General features: G+C 37.9%; 2 protein-coding genes across 2 annotated transcripts; both read left to right on the top strand.

Annotated features, from left to right (window-relative positions):
* The first annotated feature begins 1813 nt into the window (after positions 1-1813).
* Positions 1814-9674, top strand: TTR (transthyretin). The gene is made up of 4 exons (XM_058814459.1): positions 1814-1929; positions 2712-2851; positions 7352-7487; positions 9391-9674. The coding sequence occupies exons 1-4, from the start codon at positions 1861-1863 to the stop codon at positions 9496-9498; spliced, it is 453 nt and encodes a 150-aa protein (XP_058670442.1). The 5' UTR covers positions 1814-1860; the 3' UTR covers positions 9499-9674.
* A 1955-nt stretch (positions 9675-11629) lies between these two features.
* Positions 11630-18316, top strand: LOC131557499 (transthyretin-like). Its single transcript, XM_058804784.1, has 4 exons — positions 11630-11758; positions 13436-13566; positions 16129-16264; positions 17958-18316. Exons 1-4 carry the CDS (start codon positions 11690-11692, stop codon positions 18063-18065), a joined length of 444 nt encoding a protein of 147 aa, XP_058660767.1. The 5' UTR covers positions 11630-11689; the 3' UTR covers positions 18066-18316.
* The last annotated feature ends 20 nt before the right edge of the window (positions 18317-18336 follow it).

Consider the following 18336-nt stretch of genomic DNA (forward strand, 5'->3'; position numbering starts at 1 on the left):
CCTGTCTGGGTTATGTTGAGAGTTGAAAAAAAACAGCAAATGAAGGACATTGGGATAAAAATTATATTGGGGTTAGAATTTTTCATGCTCATTATTCACTCTAAGAAGCAACTGCCAAAAGGTCAATCAATGTTACAAAGGAGGGAAGCGAGATAATATGGACATGAAGCCAAGTGCCAATATAATTAACTCCTTGGTGTTATCTCCTTGCAGAACAGCTGACAGCAAAACACAGGAGAGCCTACTTGCCCTAGAATACAGATCATTTCTCTTCCAGACATACAAAACTTCATTGCTTCAGAGAAATATTCACTAATAATGAGAACAAAATTATGAGGTAATATGTTGTGTCACAGATCTAGGAGCAGCATTTAACTTTCCAAGATTTGAATACAAGCCCCAAGCATTAGATTGGAACATGGTTTGTTACTGGTGGGCACCTTGCCCTGACTTTTACATGCAGGCAAAATGTGTGTAGAATGTTACCTACGTATCGGCCTGCTTTGCTGTAAGGACAAAGGGCACTTTGATTTCAGGGCAGGAGATTACTGTATCATAGATTTTTTTTCTCAAAAATCAACTTTGCCTAGAGAGAAAAACTGCCTAAAGCAGCCTGAAGGCATGAAAGTCTCTGGAGAATACCATCTGTGATTTCTCTCTAAGACTTCCATCATAATCCTATTCAAGAAAACTGCTTTTTGTTAGAATACTGTGAAATCAGTAAAAAATGAGTGCCAGCTCCTGAAAAATGTAGATTCAGGGTTGTTTAGGATGTGGGAAAAAGGATCTGCTAAAAAGGGCAGTTTCTTTGTCTCTCGACTAGCACAAGGTACAGTATGGACAGTTTATGTGATGCACCTGAACAAAACCAGCTATACCATGCCAACTCCCCCAGATGACTTCTCTCAGCTTAGTCTGGGGCTGAGTCCACCCCTGAAAAACCTCTGAAATGTATATTTGTACACTTACAAATGTAGACATGTACAAACATACATGTAACAATAACATTCCCAGCATAATAAAGGTTTGGCACCTGGAACCTTAGCCAGATGTTAGCAAAAGCTGCCAGTTTTTGCTGGCTGCCTTGGCTCTCTTGCACATGGTGCAAGAGAGGACTCATTTCATTTTTCTGAGATCTTTAGCTTCCTAGGGGAACAGCTCTCCACAGGTCTTTTGCCAGTGACTAAGAGGAGACCTCAGTGTCTACGTGAAGGTTGGGCAAGATGAATCATTACAAACTTCTGGTGGGTGACAGATTGTGTCAGATACCATTTAAGTTGTGTCTCAAAACAGAGACATTGCTCCTTTCCAACAAGCAGGGAGACTGATTGGGAATCCAGGACTGCTTGAGCCAGGCAATGAACAAACTCCATCACCCATGTACGGAGTCTGCATCCCTATGTGGGATCTGATCCTCGGAAAGAACTGGATATACTGAGAAGAAACATGGGGCAGGTGCAGAGAAAGCATTGGGGCATTATCATGCCCAACCTGAAGGCAAAATAAAGAAATTCTCCTAGAACTAGTTTGATTTCTGGGCAAACAAAGGTCATTTTTGTTATTTTGTGGAGGGCTTTCTATGAGTGTAATCTCCCCAGGCAAGGGTCATGTTTGTGTCCGTTACTTATTTTCTTTTCTCTAGTGATCCTGCAGTCCTTCCATTGACTTCAATGGCAGTGCCATGAAGCAATGGACTGACTCTAGGATTGGGCTATTTACTAAGCAAATAATCTGAATCAGCAGTTTTGGAGTCATATGGGCACCCAATAAGCAGCCTGTTTTGTTGTTGGATTGGCTATAAAATCCCAAATCCCCTCAGCTCCTGGCTGCTGGCACCAGGGCTCACTAACAGCAAGCAGAATGGCCTTTCAGTCTGTGCTCTTTGTTTTCTTAGCTGGACTGGTATTTTTCTCTGAAGCTGCACCACTGGTGAGTTTCTTTGTTTTCAAACTCAATCATTACAAGAATGATAATCTAGATTTTCTAGATGACTAGCATCCTCCTCATCCATGAAATTCTGTAACCATTGGGCTTTGTCAGAATGCTATTTCTGGGGTTTTTTTATAGTATTTTTCAGAATTCTTAAAACTTTTTTCTTTTCTTGTAATTTACCCATCTATTTTAAGGTATTATGGAAGGGTCAGGGTTCTAGATGGTGTGACCTTTTATTTTGCTTTGTTTCTATCTGTTCATGACTCACATCCCATATCCTCAATAAAGAGGCAGCTTCACCAAACAAGTGCTTCTCTAAAGCACTAAAAACTACTTTTGAAGTATGACTAAGGATTCCTTATAATGTAATGAAGTCTAAGAGAGGGATATTCTTTCAGCCTTAGTATGTCATATGTATTTCTTTGTTGGTATTTCTTTCCCCAGATAACATACTTTGTCTTCACTTAAAAGAATTTGCTATTTTCATATTTATGATCATATTAAAAAGGTATAGCATTATACCCTTTTCATAGAGCCATTTAGAGCAACTCTAAATATTGATCAAGCAATCTGTGGGCGTGTAATAAAGTATCAGTATAAAGCTCTAAGATATCCTGCTTAAGAAATAGATGCTTGGAAATTAGCTTTGAATAGCATTGGCAGAGAACTTGCTTTTAAGTGAATGGTAATTCTGCAATTAGAATCTATCTTTTCTTTGGGAGAAGGTTTTTGAAGGCTTGGTGAACTGTTCCTATACAACTTCTCCTCCTTTCCCCAAGGTCTCCCATGGCTCTGTTGATTCCAAATGCCCTCTTATGGTGAAAGTGCTGGATGCAGTCAGAGGAAGCCCTGCATCTGGTGTCAATGTTAAAGTTTTTAAACAGGCTGAAGATGGAAGCTGGCAGGACTTTGCTGTTGGGTAAGCTGTGTGGTCTTCTGGGGCTGTTTTCAGGGTGCCTTGGGCAAGCAATTGAATAGTTAAAGGAATGGAGCTCTGATCAAAACCAAAACATGTTTTCTGACACATGTGCCACAATATCAGTGTTCACAGCACATGAATTCTGATCTCAAATCTGTTAGATTTAAGTAGAACTTATCCCTGACTGAAATGTTAATTGCAAAAATATGTTCAGATGCTCATCTTATCTTTGTAAGGGACTAGTTTTGATACTTATTTTTTATCCTAGCTTCAGTATTATCCTTCCTTTCTATAGAAAGAAAAAGAAAAAAAAGCCTATTTACCAGCATTTTATACGTAATCCGGACAAACCTACATTCACATGCAATGGATATAGAGCTTTATTTGCAGCACTCACATACAAAATCCTCTCTGTAGGCTTTGTCTGCACACATGTAAATAATAATTCATTATTCATCTTCTGCTGTGTATCAAATGTGCTGGTTGGAAGAAACTCCTTGACCAGATAGTTTTTAAGAGTACTGTTGTAACTACTTAAGTTACTATTGTAACAACACTGAAGCAAAATCCCAGCAGTTTGAGGTCATTTCTCTAGTTCTGAATGTGTTTTTCTAGAATGACAGACCAATACCAACAGATATCTAGCATCCTTACAAATACCTTAGGACATCACAGAGGGTCAGACAATAATGCCTTCAGTCTGCGACAGGTGTATGAGTAACGGAAGAACTAGGTTTACTAAAATTCAAGTAGCTGAGGCATTTAGACATTTAACTTTCATTGCAAAACTTTGTTGAATCAGATTTTTAAATAACTCAATAGAAGTTTCCAGTAGTAGCAGAATATTCAAGCACAGAATGATAAGCACAAGAATGGACAGGAGTCTACTGTACATCTAACTGTCTTTTACTAGGATATTTTATAGCATGATTTACACATAAGCAGGAGGGGAAAAAAAAAACCCAGAGAAGAAGACTATAAGGAGAAATAACTTTTTCTCCATCTGAATGGTTTCTTTTTATATAATGAAAACCAAAATATGTTTTTCTGCATTGAAAAGTAGCAAGAAAGTTTACAAGATTTAAAAAAACAAACTCCATTCCCATGTGCTCAGTGTTAACCTAGGAATAAATGACTCCTAAAATGAATTTCTATTCTTTAATGAACAGAGAAACTCTATGAAAAGTGACACATTTTTTTCAAGGAAAGCAGAGACAAGGATAACATCTTATCCCTAGTGAGCATTCCTTTCATTATTAGAAAACAAATTTATTTAAAATGTTTCATTTTAAAAAGTACTGTTTAACAGTTAATACAAAATACAATTTACAGAAGAATAAGAGAAATGTAATGTCATTATTAAATGCCCTCACTTCTGGGGCATAACAGTATTTTCTTGCTCAGTTTGCAACCCTGCTCTCAATAAGCCCATGGAGACAAAACCTGTGGTTCTTAGGCAACTTCTGCTGACACTTTAGGTTAGTAAACTCAAGAAAATCTAATCACATCTTCTTAAATATAAATTGAGAAGATTAACCCTAGGCAAATGAGAACCATTTTGCTGGGGGATGGCAGTGAAGGAACATTAAATCACAACTTTTATTGTCGGTAAAGGTTTTGACATTTTTCCTGACTTGCATCACAACCAAGGCTGCTTTCAGTGATACCATTGACTTTAGCTGATGGCAGTTGTTTGAACCAAGTTTTCATATGCAATTACAATTTTATTCTTTTGGGGAAGCCAGAATTTCCCTGTGTTAAATGAAATGTGAAAATGTGAATGAATCCAGGAACACAATCTGTAAATACTCCTGTCAGGTGAATAACATTTTGAAGTTACAGTACATAGCAGATACATATGGGAAAGTTACATTTTGTACAAATGTCTGTTGTAGTTATGTTTTTACCATTTTGTTTTCTTATGTTTTGCAAGCACACTTCATGGAATTAAGCAAATGTACTTAGCAACTGTTGAATTTGAGTAACGGTGTTTAAGGGGCAGTGGGGAAGTCAGAATAGTAGGAGCTGACTTTATTAAGAGGCTTATTTCAAAATGACTCGAGCTAAAAATACGCAAGAAGAGATAACTTCAGCTAAGACATACCAGGGAAGGGTTTAGGGTGCAGAACATGTGATTTAGATTCTATATGAGATCCTCCCATGAGTAGCTTTGATCTTCTCACTCCTCACGAGCTTTTTGAAATCTAGGTCTTATCATGTGGTTCAAGAGTTGCAGTCAGCGAACACAGTTTTCATGTGACCTGGGTTACAAGTCATGAAAGAGAAGACTTCTGTGTATTTTGAAAGTGTTCCTGAGATATTTCTTCATCAGTCTGCATCTGAGAGCACAGTTTATCTCAGTGCAGTATGTTCTAAGAGTCCATAAACATCATTGTACAGGCAGTGTAGATTTAACCAGGCTACAATATACAGCTAAGGTGCAGACAGTCAAAAATAGGATCAGGACTGCAGTATGGGCTGGCACTGTAATAACTTTACTGGAAAAGCACAGCTTTTAAATTTAGCTGTCCATCTTACAGCAGATGCTGGCAGTCCACATCCTGTTAAGAATAAGGAACCATATTATATTTAGTCCCCCACTCAGTCAGAAATACAAGTGCTGTTCAGAAGCAATCACGGCATTTTGCTACCAGGGCTGAATGCTGAGCATCCCTGCCTTGTGCTCATCCCCTCCAGGCTCTGAATCACACAGTGTCCTGTTGGCTGTCAGTGCAGCAGTGATGCTGAACGGTTTCCTTGTGTGACCAGTTGCATTGAATGACTACCACTTAATAATTAAAATAAAGAAAGTGCCATTAACTTCTGGTAGTGGGCATGCATTTTCAAGTGAGCTCTTGTCTCCAGTTTCCCAGCTGTTCTGGATGAACATCTGGCACTCTGGAGCACTACCCCTTAGGAAAAGCACCATTCCAGCTCCATCCACACTTTTCTCAAACTAAAACTAATTTGTTTTTCTGAACAAAGATTTTGAGGCAGACACCATTTTTCCTTTTAATTGTTCGGCTAGACTATTAAGATTATAGGCAGAAGTACATGATTTGCTGACTTCTGCAGGATCTCAGTAAGTCTGTTTCACAGCTTCAGGCACACTCACAAATGAATTCTTTCTTCTTTTATTAAAGCAATATAGATCAAACCAGAAATTACTAATTAAACTAAAAGAAAACAGATGCGTACATTTTACAAATTGACTGTGATACTTGTTTCAAATAGGATTTTGATTCCCTGCAAGTTTGGTCTGCCCTGGATACATTGTATTGGATCAATAAAATTTTTGTCAGCCTTGACAAATAAGAAAAATTAAAATGAGTAGGAGATTTTCAATCCTGCTACCTCTTAATTTAAGCAAAAGCTCTGACATTCAGTCTTTTTTTATTTAACACCATTAACCAAAGATTACAAATAAGGTGAAGGAGGAGAAAGGGACTGGGAAAGAAAAGCCCAATAACACAGCTGATCCTGTCCCAGATAAGCAGCATGTCACTGCTTTCTCCACTTCCACTCATCCTCCTCAAGTTTGTTTTCTGCCTAGACAGTTACTCCTTGCCATAAGACAGGAAAGTTCCACTAGTTCTCCCAGTCAAGGCTTTCTTCATTTTTCCTTCAACTAAATCATGTGGTTACGAAGTGCTATAAATATCGAATAAATATTTTCAGCAGAAAAAGACCCAAACAAAAACAAACAAACACAAAAGGTTAAAAATTCAGAAACTAAGTAATAGGAGGGAAAAGACATAAATGGTGTTTAGGAGCTAAGTATGTAAATATTTAAACAGCTGTCATACAAAGCTTGAAAAGCCTCCTTTTCAAACAAATAAGGTGCAGTGCCAGCTATACTTCCTTCTTGCTACTGGAATTTCTCCATCCACAGTTTTTTGTTCTGAGCTGAGCACATAAGCTCTGAGCTGGGAATTCCTATTTCTCATTTATATGATATTCATGGCAAGAGGGCCCTGCTCCTTGAACAAGGCATTGTAATTCAAATTATTAAAATCTTATGATGCTAAATTGCTTTTTCAAGACATTATCACTAATGGTCACATAAAATCACATCATTGTATAGGAATAAACTCCAGACCCTCAGTGCTGATAACTGGAAAACAAAATAATTTTCCAATAAAATTTCTCTTCTCTGCTTAGTTTTATTTTGAGATTTGGCATCTTGCCTCTCATCATGACATTCCTTCTCCTAAGACAGTAACCTTTGGTTCCAGAGAACATTGGGTACAAGTTAGACATGATACTAAAAGAGGGACCAGCCAGCTTTGATTTGTGATGTATATGGGTGAGTTGGTAGCAAGGATAGATTCTGCAATGTATGGAAACATCCACTACATAGAGGGAAGGAATTATTTCAGATGATTAGGCTGCTCAATGTAGAATTTGGCACCTCTGCTATTTAATATTCCACACTGACTGTTTCTGTTTAGCATCTAAATGATAGCATAAAATATTTATATAGATATTTAATCATTACAGGAAAACCACAGAGTATGGGGAGATTCATGATCTCACATCCGAAGAACAGTTTGTAGAGGGAAAGTACATGGTGAAGTTTGACACCAGCTCCTACTGGAAGGCGCTCGGGCTTTCTGCATTCCATGAATACGCTGATGTGAGTAGTGGCAAATATCCTTGATAACCAGTGCACACTGATAACCAGTACACACTGCCTGTCTAGTGGCATCAGCTGGAAAGAGCAAACACAGCCCTCTAATAGTGAAGGAGCAGCAGCTCTCAGTGAAGTGGTTCACTGCCACACAGCACTGGGCAAATAGAGGCAGTAAATATCCAGCTAAGCCACAGGCAGGAGCCAACTTCCCTGCAAATGCTGACACAGCTCTTCCAAAGTGTAGCTGTGCCCATTCACCCACTCATACCAGCGGGGGGAATCTTGCTTGAAAAGAGCTGCATTATTCAATAGTTGACAGTTCTTATAAAAAAAAACAAGAAAAACAAAAATAAACAAACAAACAAACTGCTTTTACTGATGCTGAAGGCATGGAGAGATTTAGAATGCCTAATTTTACAGGAAATAAGCTATGCTTACATCAGAGGTATTTTCCCTATATCAGTCACATGAAAATCCCTGAATTCTAATATGACATGTAATTACAGAAAAAAAACTATTTTTTCTGGTGTGTCTTTTTTTAAATGTTGTTCAGTACCAAAAATATGGGTATAAAAATATATACAACTAAGAAATAAAGGTATTAAAAAAAGTAAAGAAATAACCATAGTGGGAAAGGAAAAGTTGACTGTTTTACTGATATTCAATCTCAAAAGCAGGCCAACGATGTGATAATGTCCTGTCTGTCCCTTTGCTTTCAGTGCTACACTGTTTTATTGTGTACTCTATTCTACTACATTTACATAGCACATCCAAAAATGGGTTTCAATTCTTCAGGCTTAATCTGTCATTAAATTTAAGTTTCCCCAATTTAAGTAGTCTGGAACAGCTATTGGTGATCTTGTAGAACATTTCAAACCACAAGATCATGGAGCCCTAGTGGAAGACTAAAACAAATGACTGAGTCTCAGGTCCATAAAGTCTGAGGTGCCATTTGGGTGATTTAGGTCAAAAAAAGAAACCTCAAAAGTATTCCCTAACCATTTGGATGTCTGAAAGTTGTAAGGGGTACACCTCAGAAGGTGCTTTAAAGTGCCTGACTGAGATTTTCCAGCTAGGCTGAGGAGGCTTTTCCTTGACATAACAGCCTACAGGCCAACAAGCTAGCCTGGGAAGTGGGAAGAGTTTAGGGACGGAGTGTGTACAGGATAGCTGAAGCCTACAGTCCTCATGTCCCAGCAGCTTAGACTTTGGTCATAGGAGAGAACTCTCTAGTTCACTTATAGAAAGTGCCTCATGATTTAGAAAATAGATCAAATAGTAGGCTAAAGAAAGCTGGAATTTAACCCAGGTGACAAAAAAAATTTCCCGGGAATTGGGTGTCCCAAGTCCCATTGGACTAATTTGAAGAACAGCAGATTTGAATTGTCTTAGGGCAAGGGTCTCTCCTTGTTCTGGCAAGTCTAGACACTCAGTTCTTAATGCAAAAACTGACCCATCACCAATGGTCTTAAAAACAGGAGGGGGCACTGAAGTACAGAAAATGGCTTTGGGATCCAGCTACCTGCCTTGTTGGCCACGTCACACAGGGGTTGTATTTAAATTCCCTGGGTGGAATTTCACCCCTGTCTTTCTTACTGGTCATTTGAGATACCTCCCCCTTACCCTCCTATTCCACATCACAAAGCAGTTTGCCTGGCTCAGGTGTGGTATTTCCATCCAGCTTCACTGCAGCTGAGGCTCTCTGTGGATCTCAGCCCAAATTCCACAAGTATCTCAGTCCTTGGCAATCACAAAGTAATGGGAAGCATTAGCCTGCAGAAGGGCAAAAGCATTGAACAGAAGCAGCAAAGTGCTCTGCAGATGAAGTGGGGTGTGCTGCTTATTTGTTAATGAGCTGCTTTGGCTGTATGTTGCTGATTGTGACCAGGAGTTTTCCCTTTTCCAGGTGGTGTTCACTGCTAATGACTCCGGCCACCGCCACTACACCATCGCCGCTCTCCTCAGCCCTTTCTCCTACTCAACCACTGCTGTTGTCACTGACCCCCAGGAATAAACATGTACTGTCTTTTCACACTTTCCTCCACTAGAACTATCATAGGCTTTTAGGAGGAAGGTTTTTCCTATTGCTAACGCATAACTTTTTGCTACTTTAGTTGTTTGGTTTTTTTTTTCATTTTGTGACCTGGCAAACTTCAGACAAGTCAATAAAATATTACTTCTTTAAAACAATTTTGACTCAATTAGTGGAATTTTATTGGTTTCTAAAGTATTATAATTTGCATTAAAGTGCAAAGGACATCTGAAAAACACACACAGGATGTCACTTGATTTAGTTTTGTTACCTTCCTCCACTGCCTTAAAGAAGTCTCACCAAATACATTGGCTCAAAACAAGAAATTCATATGGTTGTGTTACCTTAAAAAAAATTACCAAATAAATGTACTCAAAATAAGAAAGCCATCTGTGCTACTCAAAGTTTACACACAGAAAATATGGTCTTGCTATCAACTAGGTCATAAGGTGAATAGGTGAAATTCTGAATACCTAGCAGCAGAACAAACAATACAGAAACCATTGAAATAAGTATGACCAGAGAGCTGAAAGAGTTGAAATCTGTGTACCTTTACTTAAAACTTCAAGTAAACCTCAACACATTGATGTCTCAAGAGGAAAGTTGGCTGCTCAATCAATCTAGGAAGTACTGAAGTAATTTCAATTAGCACACTTTTTAACATCTTTGATATTAAAGCAATTATTTGACATAACACATCTGGCTATCCTATATAGGTGCATTCCAGCTAAATCCCTAATAAGTCAAATCTGTAGCCATCATTTTAAAAAAGTCCAGAAAGAGAAGCATCATCTTAATAGTCTCTTCATATTTTTATAAGTAGGAAAATGTAAGCTGTAGAGTGACTGTGATTCAAATAAAGTTGCTGATAAACTGACTAAAGGCTTTGAGGGCTTTAGCAGTGATTTCTGTATTGTATTTAAAATATCCTGAAGTAGAGGAATTGGTTCTAACTGGATTACATAAACTACAGAGAAAGAAACTGAAATCATGCCAGCCAGAAACCTGCAGCACTCATTTGCCACCGACCTTGGAGTTTATACCCAGAGCCTGCTGGGATGACGGCATGGCAAGTGAATTTGCAGGTTACAAAAGCTTCCCTTTAACATTTCACTGGTTACTTTTTCATGGGTTTCTAGGTGCTAGCATAGTTACATAACTCTTGTAAGCAGCGCAAATAGTTTCAGAACAGCACCCATCATAAAGTATGGAGATTTCATGGGCTCCTGATATTTCTGGAGCTTGAAAACTGGTAGGTTTCATTTGAAGTGTAATGCTAAGCCCTCAAAATAGGACATAAATTTGTTCATATAGATATACTAGAGGAATAAAAACCTAAACAAAGAGAAAAAAACTACTCTTCTTGAAGTCATCCCTCTGATGAGAGGAGAAACCTAGTAAAAGAGTGCATGTACATATGTCTGAGCAAACATCAGAAAGACAAAGTTGAATTTCAAGCCACATTTCCCTCAGTCAAACCAGATGCTTCTGGTAGGGGTTGACTTGCAGTTATATGGGGAAAGTCCTGAGCTTGTACTGAATCTAAGGGACAAGAAACACAACTTAAAACACTGTTAAAATGAGCTTCAGAAGTCGGTGTGTAGGTATCTCTATGCCATGCTGAAAACCAAAAGTAATATATTTTTCTTCCTAGGGAAAGTATAAGATAACAAAGTAGCCCACAGATTATCCACCTACATTTGATTAGAAGTGGGGAGGAGAGCAACATGGAGAGAAATCTCTTAATATATGAGCATGGCTGACTCGGTAAAAGCAAGCCATAACCATGGAGAATTTCTCACTGAAATTGCTGAGTTGACATGAAATTTGTATTTCTCTCAGGTGTATACAGCAATTATTCCTCAATAAAAAGGGAAAAATAGAAAACAGACATTTCTTTGAAGAAAATTGACACAGCAGTTGAACTAGGCAATGTTCACAAGATTTCCACAGACAAAGTTCTAGAATAGAAAAGACTTATTGTCACAGACAAGGTTCATGTTTGTATGGGTTACTTATTTTCTCATTGTTTACTAAGTAAATAGTATGAATCTACGTGTTGAAAGTCATAGGGGTTTTCTGATAAGTAGCTTCATTTCAGAGGCCTTGATATAAAAATCACAGCTCCCACCATTTTCTGCCCGCTGACACAGACTTCCTAGTGGTAGGCAAAATGGCTTTTCATTCTGTATTTCTCGTTTTCTTAGCTGGCCTGGCACTTTCCTCTGAAGCTGCACCATTGGTAAGTGTCTAAGGACTGAAGTCCTTCTACTGATGTAGTCCCAATTATTTTCTTTTATTGTTTTTTCATTATTATTTTGATTTTACAGTATGTACTCACTGTAGTTCTCTGCTATTACTCTTTTCTGGTCCTTCTTTTTCCTTCTCTAGTGATTAGTGAGAGGACTTTATGGGTAGAGAAGTAGCACTTGTCATTAGACACAGCAACTATATGAAAAACAATGTAAAACATGACAGGAAAATCTGTCATGGAAATTGTATTCACTAGACGAAAAACCTTGTGCATTCATAACATAATGAACAAGCTGTGTCATGAGGAATTTCATCTCCTGTTGCAAAGTCCATGCTAGAGAAATCCATGCCTCCTCTAGACTTCTGCCTTACTGCTCTATCCACTAAAGCTTAATTCCATGTAAGCAAAGCAGATCTAAAGCCAGGATTCTTCTTCCAGAGGGCTCATTTATCCCAGGAAAGCAAGCTAAAGACTCAGATGTTTCTGCCTGAAATTCTCCTACAACAGCCTTGTCTCTCTCTCCTCAACTACTCATTTTTTCTCTAAATTCTGATCCTTGGGAAAATATTACCTGACTAACGCTGTTGAGGAATTGGGGTTTCATTGAACTCCCAGGGTGCAAAAGTCAGGAAAATCAGCAGTGGCAGTGCAGCTCTTCTTGCCAAAGCCTCATGAGTATCACCAGTGAGGAGCCACTGCATTCCAGAAAGGGAGCATGGGGAATCTGGGCATACAGGCAGTATGGATACATGCTGACACATTGGTATGATACTAGTCAGGGTTCCTGGCATGTGGAACATCCCAGATTGTAAGAGGGCATGAAAGAGAGGGCTCCTAATTTTTAACCATCTACACCACAATTCATTTTACAATGATTAAATGGATATCAGTGACTGCTATTTTGAGATCATCCCTGATCAGCACCTTCTACAAAGCTCTATTTTCTCACTCTTCATCTGCAGGATTGGGTAAGGTCAAAGCACTGGTTGAATTCTATTTTTGGAAAAGTAAAACATCAGGCCATAATCACTACTTGTGATGGATGCATCTGGATGAAACTATAGCCATCCTGTATTTGATGGAAAGTTTTTCTCTCCTATCCTTGTGTAGCTGCCAGGGTTGACAAATCTGATTCAACATGCTGTTAGGAGAGAGTCTGTATGTGGTGCTTATCATGTTTACAGAAGAACTGTAACTCTGTGGCAACAGAGATAGCTCTATGGAACAGGGTATCAGAGGCTATCAAATCCAGAAAGCTGTGCTCAAATTGCCAGTCCAAAATGCAGGGGAAGAGTTGGCAGATATTTAAACATTGCTACTACCTTTGAGGATGCAATTCTTTCCTATTGAGGCCACAATTTCGTTACAGCTTCATGCTGGAGATGATGTGTACTATGCCGTGCCAAAGAAGAAATAGAGATGTGGTCTCACACCTGCAGTGCCTCCTTGATGTGCATGGCTACATGCCCAACAGCTCCTGAAACCTTCCTTCCTGGCTCTACCATATCCAGCCCCCAGAAAGCTTCAGATTATGTTTCCTCAGTACACAGCAATATTCTCATGGAAAATATGGTCTCCACTGTAGATCCGGAGAATTATATTCCTTACAGTTTTATGATGAAATGTCATGCTTCTTTCAACATAAAAATTCTCTCCCTATTGCAGGACCATCCTGATGCCAAGCATCCTCTATCTGTAAAAGTTGTGGATTCTGTCCGAGGAAGTCCAGCTACAAATGTTGCAGTTAAATTGTACAAAGGAGCTGTAGATGGATCTTGGGAACTGTTGAATTCACAGTAAGTCACACTAAAATAATGAGTGAAAGATGAGAAAGGCAATGGGAAGAGGCCAAAGAGTTGAAAGAGCAGTTCCACATTCTCTAAAATGAGATGTCTGTTTTGCTCATAGGAAAGTTAACATACAATTGAATTAACTTGCTGCAGACTGTCTTCTAAATGTACTTCAATTTCAACTACAAAAATGGTTTTATAGAGCTTTATGAATTTTATGAACAGGAGAAAGTATTTTAAGCCATCCTTTAATTCAGTCATCACTTCTCTTTAATTTTGTTGCAAAGGTCTATATTAATTTTTAGTACCCAGCAATGAACTGCTACATTATTACCAGAAGTATCAGATAGACTCTTACATTTTGAAACCAAGATTCTGGTAGAGAATCCTACCTTTGTTGGCCATTGTCCATCTTTCTAAGTGGATTTTCATTTCTTACAACACCAGTTTTAAAAAGAAACTGTTTTGAACATATACCACATCATGTTTGCTAGCCTACTTTACTTCAAGATAAAGGACTTAGCCAAAAGAAGAAAATTTGGGGATAAATCTTTCTCACCTTCTCCCCCACAAAGAAGCAATCATGCCTCAAATGATAAAAAATAATCTCCAGATATATAAATATTGTCATGTCTTTTGAAAAACATAATTGTATAATTTAAGATGCAGATGACTTTTTTAATAGCCCTCTATTTTAGTAAATATTAACACTTAAAAAAATAAAAAACAATTTTTACTTAAAGTATAGCCTGAAATTTAATTGAAAAAATTCTTAGGGGATACACAGAATGAGCATTCTTTATTCACCAAGCAATATTCTGCTTCCACACTAAGTTTCTCATGATAGTTGCAAAGTCTCATCTGAGACCGTTCCAGGTATGCTAACAGTCTATTACACTTTTTAAAAATAGTGAGAAAGGGCTCTCAAGCTGGCATAGCACATGAACTTCAACAGTGGAATCCTGGACTCAGATATATTTCTATAAATTCCTGCAGAAACTGCTCAAATGCCTCTTTGGTGTCACGGGGCAGTGGGCTGGCACAAGCAACACTGCTCTCATGTGTCCTTGAGAAATACAGGTACAGTGAAGGCCACACATACCCGTACAGTGTGGGGAAAACAATCTATTCATGTTGTCCTGCTTAAATTGCCTCACTCCCTCAAGTGAGAAGACAATTTCACACATATTCTATCACTGTCAATGTGTGAAATTTTCCAGTAAGGGTGTTCAGTTCACTTATCTTCATTTCTGAGCTTAGAGATTCTATATAAAGATACTCATAAGAGCTGGATGTTGATTTAAGTCTCAAAAACACAGTTAATATTTGAAACAAGGAGCAAAGTAACCTCAAGATAAGGTAAGCAAAAGTCATGCTGATACTAAATCAACCTCTCCAACCTTAATAATATGTAAATAATTGAATGCTAGCAAGATGTCCTGTAACAAATGTTCTTAATCAAAATGCATTTGGTATTATCTGAAAAAGCTTATTAGAGAAGTGGCCAGTTATCAAGCAATGATCAATCTGTGACAAAGGGAAAAAAGGAGACAATTGAACAGATATAAAACTTCTGATAACTGACTACAGACCATCTTGTAAGGTGTAAAAGGTATTCTATATTTTCTAAGCTACATGAAAAAATAAGCCTTAAGTATTGCACTGCACAATGACATTACTTTTCTCTGCATGAAATTTGAATAAAATATGTTCAGAAAAAATTTGGCAGCTAGAACAAAAGTTAGTGGTCTTTACATACCAAAATCAGCCACTGGCATCTCTATTATTTGTGATTAACCTACCTAATAAAAAAATTCCTAATTAACAAAATTTATTTCACAGAAAGGTGCTTCAAAAAAGGGGCATGCACGAGAGACAGTGTTCAATATTACCTCTGAACCCCAAAATGGGTTGGTGTTTAAAGATGTATGGTTTCATACCAGTACTAGGGCTTTAGATAACACTGATAGTATCTTCAAATCAAACAAAACTGCCTGCTGGTTGAGGCCAGTACAAACCACAAGAAATTCCATGAGGCTTCACTGCTAGCTGACCTATGGTCATTTCAAATAGCAGACCTCAAATTTCTAAAAGCCAACTGTAAACAATATTTACACTAATAAAACAACTCAATGCATTTAAATAAGAAAGAAAACCATGGAAAAAACAGGACAGTTGACCCTACATAGTTGCACAGTGAGTGCCTCATAGAGCTTGCACGTTGCTTACAGCAGTGGTGAAGTTTTCCCTCTGAGTGGGTTCATTTAATTGAACTCCAAGTCTCTGCCAAGAGTCTATGAACAATAATGCCAGTTTTAGGCTCACCCCCAAACCATGCAGAGTTAATGAGATGGCAGGCAGCCATCTGCTGTGGTCACTGTGGAAGTAGCAAATGCCAAGATAAGCTCTGAGGCATCCATAATACAGACGGACATAAGCCATTCCAGATCAATAGAAGTATTCATCCTATTACTTAAGCCACACACCACTCAAGTTCAATTGCTAAAACTGCATCTTTCTCAGGCTTTTAACCAAACTATAAAAGTGTGTTCTTCTACCATTACACAGACAAACCAATGAAAAAGGAGGCCTCTCAGAGCTTACAACAAAAGAGCAATTTGTAGCAGGGTTATACAAGCTTGAGCTTGATACAGCCTCTTACTGGAAGAGTATGGGCTTGAATCCCTTCCACCAACACGCTGATGTGAGTATTCCTTTTTTCCTCTACTTCAGTTGCAAAGAATAAAGATTCTTAATATGTGTGGACTTCAGTTACTAACTGCATAAGTTGAACTTTATTTTCAGTTTAAAATATTTTCACATTAACACTTTAAATCCACAGTCTCAAAGCTTTGTAGGAACACAGTCATGACAGAACCTAGTTACTAGCTCCCCCACAAGTCTCAAAGCTCCTCAGTGCATTATTTATGGAGAGGTTGTCATTCCTTCTACCTCTACTTAAGCCCATGATTGTTTTTGTGATTATTCTAAGTGTTTGAGGGACAACAAGTGGAGTACTCTGTGAAGTCCCCTGGGAAAAGCATTGATTTGTCTTTTGGAGACAACATTTTCATGGCTACAGACGAAGTTCATAATTTAGATTTTTAAAGAAACAAACTGGATGCTTGGAGCCCCAGTTTACAACAGAAAAAAAAAAAGGTACAACATACCTCTTTAATTTGCCTGGGACAAATAAACTGGTTAGAGGAAGGTGTTCCAAACCAGATACTGCTGAGGGATTTGGGGACTGTCTCCTTCCCCTCAACAGCATTAGTGCTTTCCTATGGCCTTTCAGTAGCAGCAGCTCTGTATTAGTTGTTTGTTGGACTGTGAGAGATCTGCTTAGCTGTTCCTTATCTCCGTGATAAAAAGGTGGCTAACGCTTGGATTAAATTCTCTGTCTTCCAACAAATGAAAGATGACATTCTTATACTAGACAATAATGAAGGTTAGAAGGCTAGACAGCTTTGCCTTCTGTGGGAACTGAAATAAAAAAGGGAAGAAGAAAGATTTACAGCATGTAATTGAATTGACTGTATATCAAGATAATGATTGACTGGAAATTATTTTAATCCACAGTTCCTTTTTTCTTAAAAGTAAGTCTCAGTAGAGAACACATTTTGCTCAGTTCATTGGTTGTTTCATATGCATCTTTTTTATTAATGTTGAAAGGAGCACAAGCTGTGCATCACAGAATGCTATTAAACTATCTATTTTAAAAGCTGACACCTCTCATCTCACAACACAAAACGTATTACGTGGAGTGAGAAATCAAAGGACAGGATGTGCTGGTCAGGGAGATTTTACTAGGGCTGTGGTAAATCATTCATATGTAAGGTTATTATCATGCTGTGTCCAGATAACTAATGCAGTCTTTCTCTAACTACTAGATTTTGAATCAGAACTAAAGACACTTATTGTTTTATACTCTGGCCTAATGATAGCTACTGCAGCACTGTTTAATTCTGTTCCTTGAAGTAGAGAACATAGTACTAGTAACAAAAGCATTCCAATACTTGAAAGAATGGGCAAATGGGCTGCAAATGGGCTAGCTTTTTTTTTTTTTTTTTAAATAAAGAAAATTACTGGGGTTCATAGAAGACCTTCATAAGGAAACAAGAAAGAAAGTCTTGTTGTTATTTATGAGTACCAACAAGGAAATGCCAATTTGGATAACAAATAAATTGAATAAAGTCTTAAATAATGTGACATTTATACTTTTAATAAAGGGTATTTAACCAGTGGAAAAACTGTGTTACAAGCAGTCACACTTCAGAGTGAGAATATTTCTGAAGTCTCATGTGAAGTTACATACAATGATCACACAATGGTTCCATCTAGGCTTTTATCTAGAGATCACTTCTCATTTTGACTCATATTTGTTTTTCTTGTTCCAGGTGGTGTTCACAGCCAATGATGCTGGTAATCGGCGTTACAAGATTGCTGTTGTGCTCACTCCCTTCTCTTACTCAACCACAGCAGTAGTTAGCGAGCCAGTGGAATAAAAGCTGACATTAAGCATGAAAATTCAGTTGTGTAAATTAAAATTTCCAAAAATGATAAGAACTTAGTATCTGAATGTATCACCAGCTTCAGATTTCATAGTAAATCACTAACAGTAAGTTTTTTATTCACTTTGTTAACTTTAGGAAGAAAGTGTATTGACTTTGTTTTCAAATAGTCTTCTGAAGTATTCTGCATTTCTGTATTGTCAGTATTGCCCTTCTGAATAAAAGTCTAGTATTTGAAAAAAACACATTAACCTCAGAAAAAAAA

This window comes from Ammospiza caudacuta, chromosome 1 (genome assembly GCF_027887145.1).
Source record: "Ammospiza caudacuta isolate bAmmCau1 chromosome 1, bAmmCau1.pri, whole genome shotgun sequence".
Classification (NCBI taxonomy): Eukaryota; Metazoa; Chordata; class Aves; order Passeriformes; family Passerellidae; genus Ammospiza; species Ammospiza caudacuta.

Excerpts from the sequence above, each read along its gene's own strand:
- TTR (XM_058814459.1), top strand. The coding sequence starts at position 1,861 with ATGGCCTTTCAGTCTGTGCTCTTTGTTTTCTTAGCTGGACTGGTATTT. Across the intron at positions 1,930-2,711 it reads TCTCTGAAGCTGCACCACTG|GTCTCCCATGGCTCTGTTGA; the intron begins GTGAGTTTCTTT and ends CCTTTCCCCAAG. Across the intron at positions 7,488-9,390 it reads CATTCCATGAATACGCTGAT|GTGGTGTTCACTGCTAATGA; the intron begins GTGAGTAGTGGC and ends TCCCTTTTCCAG.
- LOC131557499 (XM_058804784.1), top strand. The coding sequence starts at position 11,690 with ATGGCTTTTCATTCTGTATTTCTCGTTTTCTTAGCTGGCCTGGCACTT. Across the intron at positions 13,567-16,128 it reads TGGGAACTGTTGAATTCACA|ACAAACCAATGAAAAAGGAG; the intron begins GTAAGTCACACT and ends ACCATTACACAG. Across the intron at positions 16,265-17,957 it reads CCTTCCACCAACACGCTGAT|GTGGTGTTCACAGCCAATGA; the intron begins GTGAGTATTCCT and ends TTCTTGTTCCAG.